This window comes from Zeus faber (genome assembly GCF_960531495.2).
Source record: "Zeus faber genome assembly, chromosome: 4".
NCBI lineage: Eukaryota > Metazoa > Chordata > Actinopteri > Zeiformes > Zeidae > Zeus > Zeus faber.
The window spans coordinates 37,533,516-37,555,294 of record NC_137191.1 but is presented as its reverse complement, the minus strand read 5'-3'; the positions used below and the strand labels follow the sequence as shown (position 1 = coordinate 37,555,294).

General features: G+C 43.1%; 1 protein-coding gene across 1 annotated transcript in view; it reads left to right on the top strand.

Moving 5' to 3' along the window:
* The window catches only part of ttbk1a (tau tubulin kinase 1a), a 43,438-nt gene that overhangs the window by 14,068 nt on the left and 7,591 nt on the right, over positions 1 to 21,779 (top strand). The window contains exons 6-13 of the mRNA XM_079999601.1: positions 3,657 to 3,722; positions 3,957 to 4,049; positions 4,337 to 4,462; positions 4,970 to 5,124; positions 6,568 to 6,787; positions 11,904 to 12,037; positions 14,941 to 15,284; positions 16,392 to 16,567. Of these exons, the coding sequence (XP_079855727.1) occupies positions 3,657 to 3,722; positions 3,957 to 4,049; positions 4,337 to 4,462; positions 4,970 to 5,124; positions 6,568 to 6,787; positions 11,904 to 12,037; positions 14,941 to 15,284; positions 16,392 to 16,567 (1,314 nt within the window). The remainder of the gene's footprint in view (positions 1 to 3,656; positions 3,723 to 3,956; positions 4,050 to 4,336; positions 4,463 to 4,969; positions 5,125 to 6,567; positions 6,788 to 11,903; positions 12,038 to 14,940; positions 15,285 to 16,391; positions 16,568 to 21,779) is intronic.

Here is a 21,779-nt window from a genome sequence, read left to right as displayed (position 1 = left end):
TGACACTTTCTGAAAAGTAATTGTCTAATGTCTAATGTTCATGCTGTTGAGATTCCATTCCAGTTTGTCCTGTATTTCAACTTGGCTTTCTTGATGTCATTTCCATCAAAGTTGACATCCCATGGTCACCTTGTTAGTCCTCTATGGTGACCTTCTTAGTCCTCCATGGTGACCTTCTCAGTCCTCCATGGTGACCTTCTTAGTCTTTCATGGTGTCCTTGTTAGTCTTCCATGGTGTCCTAGTTAGTCCTCTATGGTAACCTTGTTAGTCCTCCATGGTGACCTTCATAGACCACGATGGTGACTTGTTAGTCCTCCATGGTGACTTGTTAGTCCTCCATGGTGACTTGTTAGTCCTCCATGGTGTCCTTGTTAGTCCTCCATGGTGTCCTTGTTAGACCTCCATGGTGACCTTGTTAGACCTCCATGGTGACTTGTTAGTCCGCCATGGTGACCCTGTTAGTCCTCCATTGTGTCCTTGTTAGTCTTCCATGGTGACTTGTTAGTCCTCCATGGTGACTTGTTAGTCCTCCATGGTGACTTGTTAGTCCTCCATGGTGACTTGTTTTTCTTCCATGGTAACTTTGTTAATCCTCCATAGTGACCTTGTTGGTCCTCCATGGTGACTTGTTAGACCTCTATGGTGTCCTTGTTAGACCTCTATGGTGTCCTTGTTAGTCCTCCATGGTGACCATGCTAGTCCTCCATGGTGACTTGTTAGTCCTCTATGGTATCCTTGTTAGTCATCTATGGTGACCTGGTTAGTCCTCCATGGTGATTTGTTTTTCCTCTATGGTACCCTGTTAATCCTCCATAGTGACCTTGTTAGTCCTCCATGGTGACTTGATAATCCTCCATGGTGGCCTTGTTAGTCTTTCATGGTGACCCAGTTAGTCCTCCATAGTGACTTGTTAGTCCTCCATGGTGACTTGATAATCCTCCATGGTGGCCTTGTTAGTCCTTCATGGTGACCCAGTTAGTCCTCCATGGTGACTTGTTAGTCTTCCATGGTGACCTTGTAAGTCCTCCATGGTGACCTTGTTAGTCCTCCATGGTGACCCTGTTAGTCTTCCATGGTGAGCAGAGGTGGTGACTCCCATAGAGTAGGGACAGTTGCAGTCTGTAGGGACTCACTGAAGATGGAATAGAGGTCAGTGGGGAGCTCCATGGCACAGTTCTTATGCAGCCTCCCTGGGATGCCATCTAGACCTGGGTCCTTGCCCGGCTTGCACCTTGTCAGCTGCTGACGGACATCCTCCTCTGTAAACGGGAGATCGTGTGTCTGGCCAGGGGAAAGTGGGCTCCCTAGCAGTTTTAGACATTCCTCAGAGAAGTCCCTTGAGTAAAATAGCCATAAAAAGTGTTCTCTGGCTAATGGGGCTGGGTCTGTGGGTGTGGATGTGCTGGATTTGGTTCAGTTCCCTGTGAATGTTCACTTTCTAAAAAGCCTGTCTGATGTTCATGCTGCTGGAATCCTGTTCCAGTTTGTCTTGCATTTCAGCTTGGCTTTCTTGATGTCATTTCCATCAAGAATTGACATCCCATGGTGACCTTGTAAGTTCTCTATGGTGACCTTGTTAGTCCACCATGGTGACCTTTTTAGTCCTCCATGGGAACCTTGTCAGTCCTCCATGATGACCTTGTTAGTCCTCCATGGTGACTTTGTTTGTCCTCCATGGTAACCTTGTTAGTTTTCCATCATGACCTTGTTAGTCCTCCATGGTGATCTTGTTAGTCTGCCATGGTGACCCTGTCAGACCTCCATGGTGACTTGTTAGTCTTCCATGGTAACTTTGTTAGGCCTACATGGTGACCTTGTTAGTCCTCCATGGGAACCTTGTAAGTCCTCCATGATGACATTGTTAATCCTCCATGGTGTCCTTGTTCATCCTCCGTTGTTACGTTGTTAGTCCTCCATGGTGACTTTGTAGTCCTCCATGGTAACCTTGTTAGTCCTCCATGGTAACCTTGTTAGTCCTACATGGTGACCTTGTTAGTCCTTCATGGGAACCTTGTAAGTCCTCCATGATGACCTTGTTAGTCCTCCATGATGACTTTGTTTGTCTTCCATGGTGACCTTGTTAATCCTCCATGGTAACCTTGTTAGTCCTCCATAATGACATTGTAAATCCTTAATGGTGTCCTTGTTCATCCTCCATTGTTACATTGTTAGTCCTCCATGGTAACCTTGTTAGTCCTCCACGGTGTCCTTGTTCATCCTCCATTGTTACGTTGTTAGTCCTCGATGGTGACGTTGTTAGTCCTCCATGGTAACCTTGTTAGTTCTCAGTCCTCCATGTAACCTTGTAGGTCTTCCATGGTGACATTGTTAATCCTCCACGGTGTCCTTTTTCATCCTCTATTGTTACGTTGTTAGTCCTCCATGGTTACGTTGTTAGTCCTCCATGGTAACCTTGTTAGTCCTCCATGATGACTTTGTTAATCCTCCATGGTAACCTTGTAAGTCATCCATGGTAACCGTGTAAGTCCTTGTAAATCCTCCATTGTGAACTTGTTAGTCCTCCATGGTGACCTTGTTAGTCCTCCATTGTGACTGTTAGTCCTCCATGGGGACCCTGTCAGTCCTCCATGGTGACCTTGTAAGTCCTCCATGGGGACCTTGTTATGCTGTAGTCCTCATAGCAGCTCTGCAGTGCTCTGGTCTTCCCAGGTTTCTGCTATGTAGAGGCTTTCCAAGATAAATGAGGCAGGAGCGTTACCTTCACCTCTCCTGAAGAAAGCTCAGCTCTACTCCACCTATTTCCACCACTGACTGATAGAATCAAATCAGTGCTTCCTGAGTAGAAATCCCTAGAAACTTTTGAAACAAAAGTCCACACAATCACTCTATTGGGACAAGATGGTGGTCAGTAAAACCTACATCATAAATGCAACTAAATTATAATTTATAGAATATAATTATGAATATAATTATAAAATATAATTATAAAACTATCCTGTACTGGAGTCTCTTTCTGTCTCTCTCTTTCTCTCAGCTTCTATTCTCTCCTAACCCTCACCCTTGACGTCAGAATTCTGCAGTACTTCCGTCCCCACAAAGCATCATGTGAAGTACAACATGTTAAGTTGTGTTAAATGTGTTTTTCATAAACCTTTAGTCCGTATTGGGGTCTTTTTGTAATCACCATTCATCAGTTTGTTGTCTTTTTAATTTGTTTAAGTGTTTTTGTTTTTCTTCCAGTTCCTTTGGATTTTATGATTTTTGACGTGCATGCATCTCCATCAGCTCTGCTCCCATGGTAACGGCTTGTGCCATGGTAACCGCCTGGTGCCGTGGTAATGGTGGGATGTGAGTGTCCCGGTCCTCTTCAGTAACAGCAGTGTGTTCACCGCACCACCAGGGGGCAGTATGCTACTACACTAGGACATGACATCATCATTGTGCAAGATTTCTTCTGGCTAGAAGCAAAACAATATTTTCTAATATTTATATAATGGTGTGATTGAAAGATTCAAACTTAACTGGAATTTTATTTCCAGTTATAAAGTACTGTGTTGCCTCTCCGCTTTAACTTTCTAAGTAAAGATACAACTCTGTGTCTCCTGTCTTATTGATAATATGATAAGCACTTTCTAAACATATTTAATTAGCTGTTTTAAATATGACCTGATCTAAGTGGTTCTTATTGCCACAGCCCAGAACCGTGGCAGGATTCAGAGGAACCGTCCGCTATGCCTCGGTCAACGCTCACAAGAACAAGGTGAGTCGCACTAATGGTGTCTTATTCCATATTTATATTTCTTATTCCGTATTTATATTTCATATTCCATATTTATTTTTCATATTCCATGTGAATATTTCTTATTTCATATTTATATTTCACATTCCACATTTATATTTCATATTCCACATTTATATTGCATTTTCCTTATGTATGTATATAATTGTATTGACTTTATTTTATTGACTGTCTTTGTGCTATCTCAATTTCTAGGAAATGGGTCGTCATGACGACCTGTGGTCCCTGTTTTACATGTTGGTGGAGTTTGCTGTTGGCCAGCTTCCTTGGCGAAAGATCAAGGACAAGGTAACATCACCATAACATCAATGTTGTTTCAAATAATACCTTGTTTACCAATTCAGAAATTTAAGACATATGTTAAGGAATTAAGCTTTTACATTGTTCTCTAAACAATAAGCCTGCTCAGATATAACAGGGAGCCATTATGATGATAATAATGACTTCATTATATTGAAATAATTTTATTTTTACATATCTAGTATGTAATTATCTAGTAATATTTAGTCCGATTCAGTGATTCATTTTCATTTTTTGATGAGATTTGAGCTGACGTAGAGTTTGTTTTTGTCCAGGAACAAGTGGGTCAGATCAAGGAGCGTTATGACCACCGCATGCTGCTCAAGCACATGCCCTCCGAGTTTAATGTCTTCCTGGACCATGTCCTGGCACTGGACTACTACACCAAACCAGACTACCAGGTGAGTGGTGAGCTAGTCATCTACTCCTGAGATGCCGGTCGCCCTCGCCGACCTCTGGCCACTGCTTTACCATCAAGCATGACAAAGAAGTCCTTCGTCCTGAAGAATGTTTTTATGGATTAATCAACATATTGACACCAATCTTGGACAATAAGGTTTATCTTTTTAATGTCTTTAAACCTTGCCTCACCATATTTGTAGGCCCAGATAATAATAATAATAATAATAATAATAATAATAACAATAATTCAAATAATAAATAATCATATAATTAAATAATAATAATAATATAATTAAATAATAATAATAATCATAATAAAATGATTAATTAATAATAATCCAATTCAATAATAATAATAACATGATAAAATACTAATAATATGAAATAATAATAATGATAATAATAATAATAATAATAATATGATAAAATTATAATAATAATAAAAATAATAATAATAATAATAATAATAATAATAATTAATAATAATCGAATTGTGTGCTGTACAGCTGCTGATGTCGGTGTTTGAGAACAGCATGAAGGAGCGAATCATCACGGAGAACGAGCCGTTCGACTGGGAGAAAGCAGGAAGTGATATCACGCTGTCCACCAGCACCCCCTGCCAGCCACAGCACAACACACGACCCACCGCCGCCATGTTGGGGTAAAACTCCACCCCTCCTCCTTCCTGATTCCTAGATTTCAGATCACTGCCATACCACACAGGGCCATACCACTATTAATCCCCTGGGTGAAATTCGGTAAATACTTGTTCTATAAATACTATAATATGTACAATATAGACAAATATGAATATACTTCAGCTCCCACTGAGGTTAATGTTTAATGTTGAAAAATATTTATTTAGAAAACTAGTCAGCTGATTTCCCTTAGCAACGCTTCCTGTGATTGAATAAATTGACATCAATATAGTTCATTGTTGTTGGGCAGAACAGCAGTTCAACCAGTGAGTTAAAAGAAGTAAACAGAACAAAATAAAACATCATGCTGCTCCCAAGTTCAGTCCAGTTCAGTTCAGTGTCGTCCAGTTCAGTTTTCCGGTCCAGTTCAGTCCAGTCCAGTTCAGTCCTTCTGTCAAGTCCAGTTTATTCCAGTTCAGTCCTTCTGTCTAGTCCAATACAATTCTTCTGTTCAGTTCAGTTCAGCTCTGGACTTCTGTCCAGTTCAGTCCAGTTCAGTTCAGCTCAGTTCAGTCCTTCAGTCCAGTCGAGTCAAGTTCAGTTCAGTCCTTCTGTCCAGTTCAGTTCAGTCCTTCAGTCCAGTTGAGTTCAGTCCAGTTCAGTTCAGTCCTTCTGTCCAGTTCAGTCCAGTTCGGTTCAGTCCAGTTCAGTTCACTCCTTCTGTCCAGTTCAGTCCAGTCCAGTTCAGTCATTCTGTCCTGTTCAGTCCATTTCAGTCCAGTCCACCTCAGTCCGATTCAGTTCAGTCCGGTTCAGTTCAGTCATTCTGTCCTGTTGAGTCCAGTTCTGTCCAGTTCAGTCCAGTTCAGTTCAGTCCTTCAGTCCAGTCGAGTTCAGTCCAGTTCAGTTCAGTCCTTCTGTCCAGTTCAGTCCAGTTCAGTTCAGTCCTTCAGTCCAGTCGAGTTCAGTCCAGTTCAGTTCAGTCCTTCTGTCCAGTTCAGTCCAGTTCAGTTCAGTCCTTCAGTCCAGTTGAGTTCAGTCCAGTTTAGTTCAGTCCTTCTGTCCAGTTCAGTCCAGTTCGGTTCGGTTCAGTCCAGTTCAGTTCAGTCCTTCTGTCCAGTCCAGTCTAGTTTAGTCCAGTTCAGTCATTCTGTCCTGTTCAGTCCATTTCAGTCGAGTCCAGTTTAGTCCAATTCAGTTTAGTCAGGTTCAGTTCAGTCCTTCAGTCCAGTCGAGTTCAGTCCAGTCGAGTTCAGTCATTCTGTCAAATTCAGTCCGGTTCAGTTCAGTCCAGTTCAGTCCAGTTCAGTCCAGTTCAGTCCAGATCAGTCCAGATCAGTCCAGTTCAGTCCAGTTCAGTCCAGATCAGTCCAGTTCAGTCCAGATCAGTCCAGTTCAGTCATTCTGTCCTGTTCAGTTCAGTCCAGTTCAGTCCTTCTGTTCCAATGACGCTCCATGTCTTGCAGAGCTGTGGTCTCTCCACTTCCTGGAGACGTCCAGAGGGAAAACACGGATGATGTTCTTCAGGACGAACATCTGAGTGACCAGGAGAACGCTCCCCCACCCCCCCCAGCCCCGCCCGGACGCCTGGCAGCCAATCAGGACGCAGCGCCCCCTGTGGAGGGCGGAGAGACCTGGGAGGACACCGACTTCAACCGCAACAAGCTCAGGATCAGCCTCAGTAAGGTGAGACAGGTTGAGAGACAAGGAGAGTGAGGTGAGACAGGTTGAGAGACAAGGAGAGTGAGGTGAGACAGGAAGAGTTAGGTGAGACGGTAGAGAGACAGGAAGAGTGAGGTGAGACAGTAGAGACACAGGAAGAGTGAGGTGAGAATGGTAGAGAGCCAGGGAGAGTGAGGTGAGAGGGTAGAGAGCCAGGGAGAGTGAGGTGAGACTGAAGTGAGATACGGAGGGTGAGGTGAGACAGTAGAGAACCAGGGAGAGTGAGGTGAGACCTCGAGAGACAGGGAAAGTGAGGTGAGACCTAGAGAGACAGGGAGAGTGAGGTGAGACAGGGAGAGTGAGGTGAGACAGAGAGAGTGAGGAGAGAGAGAAAGAGAGAGACAGAGAGAGTGAGGTGAGACCGAGAGAGAGAGACAGAGAGAGTGAGGTGAGACCTAGAGAGAGAGACAGAGAGAGTGAGGTAAGACCTACAGAGAGAGAGACAGTTGGAGTGAGGTAAGACCTAGAGAGAGAGAGAGAGGTAAGACCTAGAGAGAGAGAGGTGAGACCTAGAGAGAGAGGATGAAGTGAGACCGAGAGAGAGAGTGAAGTGAGACCGAGAGAGAGAGAGTGAGGTGAGACCTAGAGAGAGAGATAATGAGATGAGACCTAGAGAGAGAGAGAGAGAGAGAGAGAATGAGGTGAGACCTAGAGAGAGAGAGAGAGAGAGAATGAGGTGAGACCTAGAGAGAGAGAGAGAGAGAGAGAATGAGGTGAGACCTAGAGAGAGAGAGAGAGAGAGAATGAGGTGAGACCTAGAGAGAGAGAGAGAGAGAGAGAATGAGGTGAGACCTAGAGAGAGAGAGAGAGAGAGAATGAGGTGAGACCTAGAGAGAGAGAGAGAGAGAGTGAGGTAAGACCTAGAGAGAGAGATAATGAAGTGAGACCTAAAGAGAGAGAGAGAGAGAGAGAGAATGAGGTGAGACCTAGAGAGAGAGAGAGAGTGAGGTAAGACCTCGAGAGAGCTAGAGAGATGAAGAGGGTGAGGTGAGACCTAGAGAGACAGAGAGAATGAGGTGAGACCTAGAGAGACAGAGAGAATGAGGTGAGACCGAGAGAGAGTGAGTGAGGTAAGACCTAGAGAGAGAGAGAGAGAATGAGGTGAGACCTAGAGAGAGAGAGAGAGAGTGAGGTGAGACCTAGAGAGACAGAGAGAATGAGGTGAGACCTAGAGAGAGAGAGAGAGTGAGGTAAGACCTAGAGAGAGAGTGAGGTGAGACCTAGAGAGACAGAGAGTGAGGTGAGACCTAGAGAGAGAGTGAGGTGAGCCCTAGAGAGAGAGCGAGGTGAGACCTAGAGAGAGAGTGAGGGTGAGGTGAGACCTAAAGAGAGAGAGAGTGAGGTGAGACCTAGAGAGAGAGTGAGAGTGAGGTGAGACCTAAAGAGAGAGAGAATGAGGTGAGACCTAGAGAGAGAGAGAGAATGAGGTGAGACCTAGAGAGAGAGAGAGAATGAGGTGAGACCTAGAGAGAGAGAGAGAGAATGAGGTGAGACCTAGAGAGAGAGAGAGAGAGTGAGGTGAGACCTAGAGAGACAGAGAGAATGAGGTGAGACCTAGAGAGAGAGAGAGAGTGAGGTAAGACCTAGAGAGAGAGTGAGGTGAGACCTAGAGAGACAGAGAGTGAGGTGAGACCTAGAGAGAGAGTGAGGTGAGCCCTAGAGAGAGAGCGAGGTGAGACCTAGAGAGAGAGTGAGGTGAGACCTAGAGAGACAGAGTGAGGTGAGACCTAGAGAGAGAGTGAGATGAGACCTAAAGAGACAGAGAGTGAGGTGAGACCTAGAGAGAGAGAGTGAGGTGAGACCTAGAGAGACAGAGAGAGTGAGGTGAGACCTAAAGAGACAGAGAAAGTTAGGTGAGACCTAGAGAGAGAGGGAGAGTGAGGTGAGACCTAGAGAGACAGAGACAGAGAGAGTGAGGTGAGACTGGTGGGACAGGACAAACAGAAAAATAGAGATAACAGATCTGTGATCAAAGTGGATTTTTTAAACACAACTCTTTGTCAAAATACTTTTTTTAGCATGAGCAGAACATTTAGCTGAAGGCGGAGATTAAAGAGGCGGAGACTAAAGAGACTAAACAGGCGGAGACGAAAGAAATGGCGACTAAACAGGCGGAAACGAAGGAGACGGAGATTAAACATGCGGAGACTAAAGAGGCGGAGACGAAAGAAATGGAGACTAAACAGGCGGAGACGAAGGAGACGGAGACTAAAGAGGCGGAGATTAAAGAGACTAAAGAGGCTGAGACTAAAGAGGCGGAGACTAAAGAGGCGGAGACTAAAGAGGCAGAGACTAAAGAGGCGGAGACTAAAGAGGCGGAGACTAAAGAAACTAAACAGGCGGAGACGAAAGAAATGGAGACGAAAGAGGCGGAGACGAAAGAGGCGGAGACGAAAGAGGCGGAGACTAAAGAGGCGGAGACTAAAGAAACTAAACAGGCGGAGACGAAAGAAATGGAGACGAAAGAGGCGGAGACGAAAGAGGCGGAGACACAAGAGACGGAGACTTAACAGGCGGAGACTAAACAGGCAGAGACGAAAGAGACTAAACAGGCGGAGACGAAAGAAATGGTGACTAAAGGGGCGGAGAAGAAAGAGGCGGAGACTAAACAGTCGGAGACTTAAGAGATTGAGACGAAAGAGACTAAACAGGCGGAGACTAAACAGGCGGAGACTAAACAGGCGGAGACTAAAGAGACGGAGACGAAAGAGACTAAACAGGCGCAGACGAAAGAAATGGAGAATAAACAGGCGGAGACGAAAGAAATGGAGAATAAACAGGCGGAGACTAAACAGGCGGAGACTAAACAGGCGGAGACGAAAGAGGTGGAGACTAAACAGGTGGAGACGAAAGAGACGGAGATTAAACAGGCGGAGACGAAAGAGGCGGAGACGAAAGAGGCGGAGACGGAAGAGATGGAGACGAAAGACTAGAAATACAGATTTCCCAGTTCCACTGAACGCAGCATCACTTCCTGATGTTGATGATGAAGGACTGTAGCAACAGGTACTGAGTGGAAGTAAAAAGGAGTAAAAGAAAAGTAGGAACAGGGGTGTCCATGCCCATGCACCGCCTTCCAAATGATTATGCAAATTGGAATGAAGTGTCCTAAACATTTAATGTTTTGTTTTTCAATTCAACTCATGGATGGTATTGTGTCTCAGGGCTCCTTGGATCATTGAAATCAATCTCAAACACCTGTGATAATTAGTTTGCCAGGTGAGCCCAATTCAAGGAAAACTACTTAAGAAGGACGTTCCACATTATTAAGCAGCCACAGGTTTCAACAATATGGGAAAGAGAAAGGATCTCTGCTGCCGAAAAGCCTCAAATAGTGCAATGCCTTGGACAAGGTATGAAAACATTAGATATTTCACAAAAACTTAAGCGTGATCATCGTACTGTGAAGAGTTTTGTGGCTGATTCACAGCACAGACGGGTTGGTGCAGATAAAGGCAGAATGAGGAAGGTTTCTGCCACAAGTTCATGGGATGAAGAGAGCAGCTGCTAGAATGCTGTTACAAAGCAGCAAACAGGTATTTGAAGCCGCTGGTGCCTCTGGAGTCCAGCCAACCTCAAGGTGTAGGATCCTCCACAGGCTTGCAATTGTGCATAAAGCTACTATTGGGCCCCCCTAAGCAATGCTCACAAGCAGAAAGGGTTGCAGGGGGCCCAGAAATACATGAAGACTCATTTTCAAACAGTCTTGTTTACTGATGACTGCCGTGCAACCCTGGATGGTGCAAATGGATGGAGTAGTGGATGGTTGGTGGATGGCCACCATGTCCCAACAAGGCTGCGGCGTCAGCAAGGAGGTGGCGGAGTCATGATTTGGGCCGGAATCACAGGGAGAGAGCTGGTGGGCCCCTTTAGGGTCCCTGAAGGTGTGAAAATGACCTCAGCAAAGTATATAGAGTTTGTGACTGAGCACTTTCTTCCATGGTACAAAAAGAAGAACCGGGCCTTGCGTGGCAAAACCATCTTCATGCCTGACAATGCACCATCTCATGCTGCAAAGAATACCTCTGTGTCATTGGCTGCTATGGGCATAAAAGGAGAGAAACTCATGGTGTGGCCCCCATCCTCCCCTGACCTCCACCCTATTGAGAACCTTTGGAGCATCCTCAAGCAAAAGATCTGAGGGTGGAGGCAGTTGGCATCAAAACTGCAGCTCTGGGAGGCTGTTCTGACATCCTGCAAAGATATTCAACAGAAACTCTCCAAAAACTCACAAGTTCAATGGAGGCAAGAACAGTGAAGGTGATATCAAAGAAGGGTTCTATGTTGACATGGAACTTGGCCTCTTAAGATGTTTTTATTGAAATAGCTTTTGATTTCAGTAAATATGACTCTAATGCTGCACATTGAACAAATGACCATTTTCACTTCTTTACAACCTATAAGATGTTTTGAAACTCTGCATTTAGAGTTTTTTATTTTTGAAAACATACTGTTATCATTGGGAGGTTTGTTCAATAACATTTGAATTATATCTTAACGGTTGATGACTTGAAAATTATACTGTCATTTGCATCGACTATTTAGGAAAATCAGAGAAAAATATTATTTGTATAATAATTTGGAACGCGGTGTATATGGTCAGTGATGTCACAGAACATACTGTGCTCTCTGATAAAGTTGCTAGTATCTACTACATAGAATTCTAGTAAGTACTATGCTAGTATGTACTTTGTATTATGCTAGTATGTACTAAGTAGTATGCTAATGTGCTATACCGTATTCTAGTATAGTTTGTACTAAATTGTATTCTAGTATACACTAAAAAGTATGTACTATAGAGTATTCCAGTATGTACTGTACAGTATTCTAGTATGTCCTAAATAGTATTCTGGTATGTACTATACAGTATTCTAGTATGTGCTATACAGTATTCTAGTATGTACAAAATAGTATTTGGCTTTGTACTAAATTGTATTCTGGTATGTACTATACATTATTCTAGTTTGTACCAAATAGTATTCCAGCATGTACTATACAGTATTCTAGTATGTACTAAGTAAAATGCTGGTATCCAAGTAAAGAAGCTGTTGCTATAGCAGCGTATGCCTTCCTGTCACAGGGCGCTGCAGAGGAAGAGGCGGCTCGTGGCGCTCCAGAGTCCCCTAGTGGCCGAACCCTGCATTACCGAAGAGTCAACAGCCCTGAATCAGAGCGCTGCTCTGCGGCTGAGGGACGGATAGACTATGGACAGAGGTAAGATAGACCAACATCAGTGTACTACCTCAGGAGGTGGACTACTACCTCAGGAGGTGGACTACTACCTCAGGAGGTGGACTACTACCTCAGGAGGTGGACTACTACCTCAGAAGGTGGACTGCTATCTCAGAAGGTGGACTGCTATCTCAGGAGGTGGACTACTACCTCAGAAGGTGGACTACCTCAGAAGGTGGACTACCTCAGAAGGTGGACACCTACCTCAGAAGGTGGACTACTACCTCAGAAGGTGAACTACTACCTAAGAAAAGGTGGTCTACTACCTAAGAAAAGGTGGTCTACCACCTCAGGAGGTGGACTACTACCTCAGGAGGTGAACTACTACCTCAAAAGGTGGACTAACACCTCAGAAGGTGGACTACCTCAGAAGGTGGACAGTATACTCCCTCAGAAGGTGGACTACCTCAGAAGGTGGACACCTACCTCAGAAGGTGGACTACTACCTCAGAAGGTGAACTACTACCTAAGAAAAGGTGGTCTACTACCTAAGAAAAGGTGGTCTACCACCTCAGGAGGTGGACTACTACCTCAGGAGGTGAACTACTACCTCAAAAGGTGGACTAACACCTCAGAAGGTGGACTACCTCAGAAGGTGGACAGTATACTCCCTCAGAAGGTGTACTAACTTAGAAGATGGACAACCTCAAAAGGTGAACTACTACTTCAGAAGGTGGACAACCTCAGAAGTTGGACTACTACCTCATAAGGTGGATGTGGTGTGGGGATGGTCCAGTTGAGCAGCCACACCTGATCTGGATCTAGGTGATTGGGTCAGAGTGCTGCATACCTGTTGGTTGGTCCAATGAGCAGCAGGTAAAACTGCCATCCCCACATTCACTGAGGATAGGAGACCTGTCATGACATGTTCTCTCTGCTCCTGGCCAATTCCACCTAGCCTTCTCTCTATAATAAACAGGTGTTTACAACCCATCGTCTTCTGTTCCGGAGGGCTTTGAAAATGCCACTTGGGTGGGGTGTGGTAGGAGAAACTGCCACAGTGGACCACTACCTCAGAAGGTGGACTACTACCTCAGAAGGTTGTCTACTACCTCAGAAGGTGGACTACGACCTCAGAAGGTGGTCTACGACCTCAGAAGGTGGTCTACGACCTCAAAAGGTGGACTACCACCTCAGAAGGTGGACAGGGTACTCTCTCAGAAGGTGGACTACTACCTCAAAAGGTGGACTACTACCTCAAAAGGTTGACAGTAAACTCCCTCAGAAGGTGGACTACCTCAGAAGGGGACTACTACCTTTGAAGGTGGACTATCAACACTTTAATGAGTATCTACGTACTCTACACCAGCATTTCAACCCGTTTTCATATATAATAATAATAATCCCTTTGTCCTGTGGAGGAGCAGTGGCAACATGTGAAATTTGCTGCGTCCTGAAGCAAGACGAGAAAATGAGTCGGAAAAACAGAATCATTGAGCGAGACTTCTATTTGCACCAAAATATATAAATAATAAATAAATAAATAAAGATCCTCAACTTAGAGTGACTCGTCTTGTTCTCCATCCTTCAGGAAGACCTCCCTCTCTTCTTGTCCTCCATCCTTCAGGAAGTCCTTCCTCTCTTCTTGTCCTTCATCCTCCAGGAATTCTTCTCTTTTCTTGTTCAAACTGAAGGACTCTTTCTACCGAGTGTCTCGCCAGGAACGCCTCTCAAAAGAACCTTCCACCTCTACATGTCGCTCTGACTCTGAGTGAAACTTGTTCTGATAGAACTGATGGATTTGATCAATTAAAGAAGCTTTGCAGTTTGAATCTTGCAACACCAGAGCTAGTTTCCATCCATTGACTCTTAGCCTTTTTGGGTAAGGGTTAGGGTTAGGCAAGTTCATTTTAATTATTCTATTTAAAACATGTATTTTAGGTTTAAAATCAAATGATGTTTTTTAAAACTCAATCACTATTCACACTTGGATTATGTGGAGAATATTATAAAATGTACTTTTATCATCAATTAAAATGATCATGGAAATTACAGTTGTACAAATTTAAGCTTGTAAAAATATTGCCACATGATATTGATGGTCATGGATTGGTGGTCATTGTTGTGTTCCTCTTGGTGTTCCTCGTAGTGTTCCTCGTGGTGTTCCTCATGATGTTCCTCAAGGTGTTTTCTGCAGGTTCCTTGTGGTGTTCCTTGTGGTGTTCCTCTTGTTCCTCGTGGTGTTCCTTGTGGTGTTCCTCGTGGTGTTCCTCTTGATGTTGCCTGGGTGTTTCCCGTGGTGTTCCTCGTGGTGTTTATTGCAGGTTCCTTGTGGTGTTCCTCGTGGTTTTCCTCGTGATGTTCCTCATGTTCCTTGTGATGTTGCTATTAGTGTTCCTCATGGTGTTCCTGGTGATTTTCCTCGTGATGTTCCTCAGGGTGTTTTCTGCAGGTTCCTCATGGTGTTCCTCATGATGTTCATCGTGATGTTCCTCGTGATGTTTCTTGTGATGTCCCTTGTGGTGTGTTCTGCAGTTTTCTCGTGGTGTTCCTTGTGATGTTCCTCATGGTGTTCCTTGTGGTGTTTTCTGCAGGTTCCTTATGGTGTTCATCATGATGTTCCTCGTGATGTTTCTTGTGATGTTCCTTGTGGTGTTTTCCGCAGTTTTCTCGTGGTGTTTCTTGTGATGTTCCTCATGGTGTTCCTTGTGGTGTTCCTCTTAATGTTCCTCATGGTGTTCCTCATGGTGTTCCTCATGACATTCCTAGTGGTGTTTCTCATGATGTTCCTTGTGATGTTTAGAGTGGTGTTCCTCGTGGTTTGTTCTGCAGGTTCCTCAGGGTGTTCCTCATAATGTTCCTTGTGGTGTTCCTTGTGGTGTTTTATGCAGGTTCCTTATGGTTCCTCATGGTGTTTCTCTATTTGTTTCTCATGGTTTCTTTAGGTCCAGGATGGACGTGCTGGGATCTCCCTCCCGTCTCCTCTATTCTTCTCAACCGGCTCAGATGCTTTCAGTTGATGGTGGTTGCCGGGGTGACCGTCAGATTGGCAGCGGTCGCCATGATGGCTCTGTGGCCTCAGCAGAACAGGAAGCACATAGCAACGCCTTCATCCGCTCCGTCCCATTGGCCGAAGAGGAGGACTTCGACAGCAAGGAATGGGTGATGATCGACAAGGAGGCGGAGCTTAGAGACTTTCAGCCAACCACCTCTGGCACCACGGATGAAGAACCAGAGGAACTGAGACCTCTGGAGGATCAGGAGGAGAGAAGAAGAATGAGAGCAGCAGGTCAACATGTATCTTAATAATGCAATTATATCATGAATAATAATCGTATTATTAAAGAAGAACATTTGAAATATACAATATATTTTGGGTTAAGGGTTAGGCTTAACCCTCGGGCTTACCCTAACCCTATACAGTCAAAAGTACTGTATGTTGTAGAAAGTTCTCCAGTAGCATTAGAGAGTCATAGCCACTGTAGACTACTAGGTTAGTAGTAGTGTGGACTGAATAAACCAATGTAGACTAGTATGTTAGTAGTCACTGTAGGTTGAATAAACCACTGTAGACTGGTAGGTTATTACTAGTATAGACTGAATAAACCACTGTAGACTAGCAGGTTAGTAGTAGTGTGGACTGAATAAATTACTGTAGCTTGTATGTTAGTAGTCAGTGTAGGTTGAATAAACCACTGTAGACTAGTAGGTTAGTAATCGGTGTAGGTTGAATAAACCACTGTAGACTAGTAGGTTAGTAGTAGTGTAGACTGACTAAACCACTATAGACATTGGTTAGTAGTCAGTGTAGACTGAGTACACCACTGTAGACTGGTAGGTTAGTAGTAGTGTACACTGAGTAAACCACTGTAGACCAGTTGGTTAGTAGTAGTGTACACTGAATATACCAATGTAGACTAGTAGGTTAGTAGTAGTGTACACTGAATATGCCAATGTAGACTAGTAGGTTAGTAGTAGTGTTGACTGAATAAACCACTGTAGACTAGTAGGTTAGTAGAAGTGTACACTGAATATACCAATGTAGACTAGTAGGTTAGTAGTAGTGTACACTGAATATGCCAATGTAGACTAGTAGGTTAGTAGTAGTGTAGACTGAATAAACCACTGTAGACTAGTAGGTTAGTAGTATTGTAGACTGAATAAACCACTGTACACTAGTAGGTTAGTAGTAGTGTAGACTAAATAAACCACTGTAGACTAGTAGGTTAGTAGTATTGTAGACTGAATAAACCACTGTACACTAGTAGGTTAGTAGTAGTGTAGACTAAATAAACCACTGTAGACTAGTAGGTTAGTAGTAGTGTAGACTGAATAAACCACTGTAGACTAGTAGGTAAGTGGATTGGTTAGTAGGTTCATGGTGTGTTTCTTCCAGGCGGTGAGCTGGTTGTCCGACCGAAGATGAGGGATGGCAGTCGAGCAATGCTAACACTCACGGAGGAAGAAGCCTCTAGAAGGAGCGGTGGAAGCCCCGCCCACTCACCTTGTCATTCGCTCCCATCCGGCCGACCGCGTAGGAGGGAGTCCGAGCCCATTGGACCTCAGAGAGCGGTAAGAGACCCAGCCAGCCAATCAGTGGAGGGCAGGGGAGCACAGCTGCTTCTCCATAAGCATGCAGCTAAACTGTTAGCAGCTAATCCAAAGCAGACGTTAATGATGAAGTGATTTAGTAAGCTTCCTGATACTAGCTCCCTGATAGCCTGCTGTACAACTCCACCCTGGTCCTCATCTGTTCAACAGAAAAACCTTCCTCCCTCTTGACTACCCTGTTGGCAGTAGGAGTCTCCAACCATGTGCTGCAGATGGTGTAACTCCACCTGCTGGTGGTGGTGTAACCCAAACTAGTGCCTCCACCTGCTGGTGGTGTTGTGGAACTCATTGGCTCCTGCTTTATGTGATATCTCTTCATCTACTGTTGTATTTCCTCCAAGCCTCCAAGCTTCTTTTGTATTATATATAATAATAATACTATATTTATCCAATTATTATATTTAATATTTTAATATATAATAATAACAGTATATATATAATATTATTATATATAATAATATATATATTAATAACATTATAAACTGTATATAATATTTTAATATATAATAATATTATATTATGTTATTATACAGTATATAATAATATTATTATATATAATAATAACAACCTGTCTATATATATATATATATATATATATATATGTATATATATATAAAATCTCTTCTATACTTAATATCTCTTAATTACACATGTACACATGTCCTGTCCCAATGTTTTGTAAAGGATTGGTCTAAACACAGAGCTCGGGAATTATTCAATATTTTAGCATATCTTATATTTAAATAATTTTAATTGATATTCACCGTTTAGCTGGTTTCACTATGGTTTGTGGTTCCTAATTTTCATAAACCTACAACACATTTCCCGTTTCCACATTCAATTCCAAATTTTTGATGATCTGTGGATGGAGTGTGTAGTATTATATACAGTGGTATCTCGACTTACGACTGTAATTCGTTCTGTAAGAACGGTCGTATGTTTAAACAGTCGTATGTTGAAGAAATTTTTTCCATATAAATGATGAAATCATGAAGGGTGAAAATAACAAAATACACAGAACAACAAAATATTGATAAGCCACCAACTACGTGCACACATCATGTAGGTCTCCCACTGACTGACTGCTTACTGACTGACTGCTTACTGACTGGCCGCTGACTGGCCGCTGACTGGCTGCTGATAGACTGCTGACTGACTGCTGACTGACTGCTGACTGACTGCCGATGCGCCAACTGCAAATTTCCACGCTCGTGTCTTGGAACAGTCGGTCACAAGTCGATACAAATTTTCATTTTCACTATCGCTACTGGTATCTTGGATAAGTAGGGTAGATGCAGTTGTAAGTTGAGGTACCACTGTGTATGATTATATATATTTGTTATAAAACCAGGTATTACTCTCTGCCCGCTTGATGTTGTGTATGATCACAGAATTAAGGTTTTAAAATTCAGACCATGTGGTGAGGAAGCTTCAAAAGATCTCCTGGTCCAAGAGACAGCTACGGTGACAGGTATTTTAGTGAAAGATTTAATGGAGTTAACAAAAACAGTGTGAGTTAATATTATAATATTAACTCACATATATAATAATATTAGTGTGAGTTAATGGACTAAAACTCCATCTGACTCCAATTTTAACAGATGAAGAATATTATCATAACCTGCAACACAAATGAGTAACTTTCTAATGTGTAGTAATTAGATGAGAAAAAAATATTACAAACACATGAACCATTCCCTGAACATTGTGTGAAATTAAAGTAAATAAATTACACTGACTCCATCGATCTAAAAAAAACGAACCCTTAATGCGGGTTTGAGTAAATAGTGATGAGTTAAAAGCACTTTTTCTCTAATTATTAAGACGAACAGAACAACATGTTTTTTTAATGCATGATGTGAATCATTTATATTGGAAGTATTCATTTGTGAAAGGAAGACCGATTTTCTAATTTGATTGAAAAGGGGAAGATGGAATCTGTGAGAGCGAAGGATCGTGGGAAGGGACTCACTCGACTAGGTCTGAATTTGCTGAAGTGAAATAACACTTTCAATCTATAACAATTTCTAAATGATGAATGTTCTTTCAAAACTAAATTTTAATGACTCACCACAGAATCACCAGGTTTTATGTTGTAATTTACACTACACCGAAAATTATATTTCACCCTGTATTCAGGACTCGAGAAGATTCACCAGTTGAATCTTCTCGAGTCCTGAATGGATGGGGATGGATAGATGGATGGATAGATGGATAGATGGATCAATGATCAATAGATGCAAAGATAGATAGATGGATGATAGATATGTGGGTAGAAAGATGGACACGTAGATAGATCGATGACGGATACATGGAAATATGGATAGGAGGATGGATACATAAATGATAAATAGATGTACAAAAGTATTTAGATCGACAAATGGATGGATAGTACACTGGACCGAATATCTAGACTCTTAGAGTGATGGTTAGCATGGAAGTATGGCATTACCTTGGGCATAAGATGTTAGTGTGTAACAAGGTGTTAGGGTGGTTAGGGTAGTAACAAGGTGTCGGCGTGGTAACACTGTTGGCGTGGTAACAAGGTGTTGTGTGGTAACAAGTGGTTGGTGTGATAACAAGGTATTAGGGTGGTAACAGGGTGTTGGTGTGGTAACAAGGTGTTGCATGGTAACAAGGTGTTGGTGTGGTAACAAGGTGTTGGTGTGGTAACAAGGTGTTGCATGGTAAAAAGGTGTTGGTATGGTAACAATGTGTTGCATGGTAAGATGTTGCATGGCAACAAGGTGTTGCGTTGTAACAATGTGTTGCATGGTAAGATGTTGCATGGTAACAAGGTGTTGCGTGGTAAAAAGGTGTTGCGTGGTAAAAAGGTGTTGCATGGCAACATAGTGTTGCATGGCAACAAGGTGTTGGTGTGGTAACAAGGTGTTGGTGTGGTAACAAGGTGTTGGTGTGGTAACAAGGTGTTGGCGTGGTAACAAGGTGTTGGCGTGGTCACAAGGTGTTGTGTGGTAACAAGGTGTTGCATGGAAACAAGGTATTGTGTGGTAACAAGGTGCTGCGTTGTAATGTGTTGCATAGTAAGATGTTGCATGGTAACAAGGTGTTGCGTGGTAACAAGGTGTTGCGTGGTAACAAGGTGTTGCGTGGTAACAAGGTGTTGCATGGAAACAAGGTATTGTGTGGTAACAAGGTGTTGCGTGGTCACAAGGTGTTGTGTGGTAACAAGGTGTTGCATGGTAACAAGGTGTAACAAGGTGTTGCATGCTTACAAGGTGTTGCGTGGTAACAATGTGTTGCATGGTAAGATGTTGCATGGTAACAAGGTGTTGCGTGGTAAAAAGGTGTTGCATGGTAACAAGGTGTTGCATGGTAACAAGGTGTTGCATGGTAACAAGGTGTTGGTTCATAACAAGGTGTTGCGTGGTAACAAGGTGTTGGCATGGTAACAAGGTATTAGGGTGGTAACTACGTGTCACGTGGTAACAAGGAGTTGGCATGGTAACAAGGTATTAGGGTGGTAACAAGTTTTTGAATGGTAACAAGGTGTTAGGGTGAGAATAAGGTGACACATGGTAACAAGGAGTTGGCATGGTAACAAGATATTAGGGTGGTAACAAGGTGTTTATTGGTAACAAGGTGTTGGCATAGTAACAAGGTGTTATGTTGGCAACAAGGTGTTGGCGTGGTGACGAGGTGTTGGCGTGGTAACGAGGTATTAGGGTGGGAACAAGGTGTTGCATGGTAACAAGTGTTGGCATGGTAACTAGGTGATGCATGGTAACAAGTATTAGAGTGGTAACAAGGTGTTGGCTTGGTAACAAGGTGTTGGCTTGGTAACAAGGTGTTAATGTAGTAACAAGGTGATGGCTTGGTAACAAGGTATTAGGGGGGTGACAAGGTGTTGTGTGGTAACAAGGTATTGGCATGTTAACAAGGTATTATGGTGGTAACAAGGTGTTGGCATGGTAACAGCGTTTTAGGGTGGCAACAAGGTGTTAGGGTGGTAACAAGGTGTTAGGGTGGTAATAAGGTGTTAGGGTGGTAATAAGGTGTTGACATGGTAACAAGGTTTTAGGGTAGTAACAAGGTATAAATGTGGTAAAAAGGTGTTGGTGTAATAACGAGGTATTAGGGCGGTAACAAGGTGTTAGGGTGGTAACTAGGTAATAGAATGGTAATAAGGTGTTGGCATAGTAACAAGGTGTTATGTTGACAACAAGGTGTTGGCGTGGTGACAAGGTGTTTGTGTGGTAACGAGGTATTAGGGTGGTAACAAGGTGTTGCATGGTAACAAGGTGTTGGCATGGTAACAAGGTATTAGAGTGGTAGCAAGGTGTTGGCTTGGTAACAAGGTATTGACATGGTAACAACATGTTCGGTTGGTAACAAGGTGTTGGTGTGGTAACAAGGTGTTGGCATGGTAACAAGGTTTTAGGGTGGTAACACGGTATTAGGGTGGTAAGAAGGTGTTAAGGTTGTTACAAGGTGTTAGGGTGGTAACAAGGTGTTGGCATTGTAACAAGGTGTTGGCGTGGTAACAAGGTGTTGGCGTGGTAACAAGGTGTTTGCATGGTAACAACGTGTTCGGTTGGTAACAAGGTGTTGGTGTGGTAACAAGGTGTTGGCATGGTAACGTTTTAGGGTGGTAACAAGGTGTTAGGGTGGTAATAAGGTGTTGGCATGGTAACATGGTGTTGGCATGGTAACAAGGAATAAGGGTGGTAACAAGGTGTTGACATGGTAACAAGGTATTAGGGTGGTAACAAGGTGTTGACATGGTAACAAGCCTGAACTGAACTTTTCAAGGTCCTGGTGTCTCTACTGCTGTCTTACAGCAACTCTAAGATGTTCCTCAGCTTCTATGAAATGTCTGTCTACTTGGAGGAGCGCAGGACTTACAACACAACAATCTTTACCACGAGAGGGCGTACGTCACCTCAATATGGTTTGGTTTGAGTATTGACTATTCGAATATTCTGCATTGTGACAAGTAGCTCTTTGATTATATTCTCACTGTTTCACTTAATTTACACTTCAATACCTTGAAAAGATGTTTACATTTTCAAGGCCTTGTAAGTGCAATGTACTTGTGTAAATATCCCAGCCCACCTCCAGTTTTACAAAGTCTAACTTCCAGTTGAACCAATCCTTTTAGCGACAACTCCCTGGTGGTTTTCTTCTACTTGTGCCTTATTTCACAAGAAAC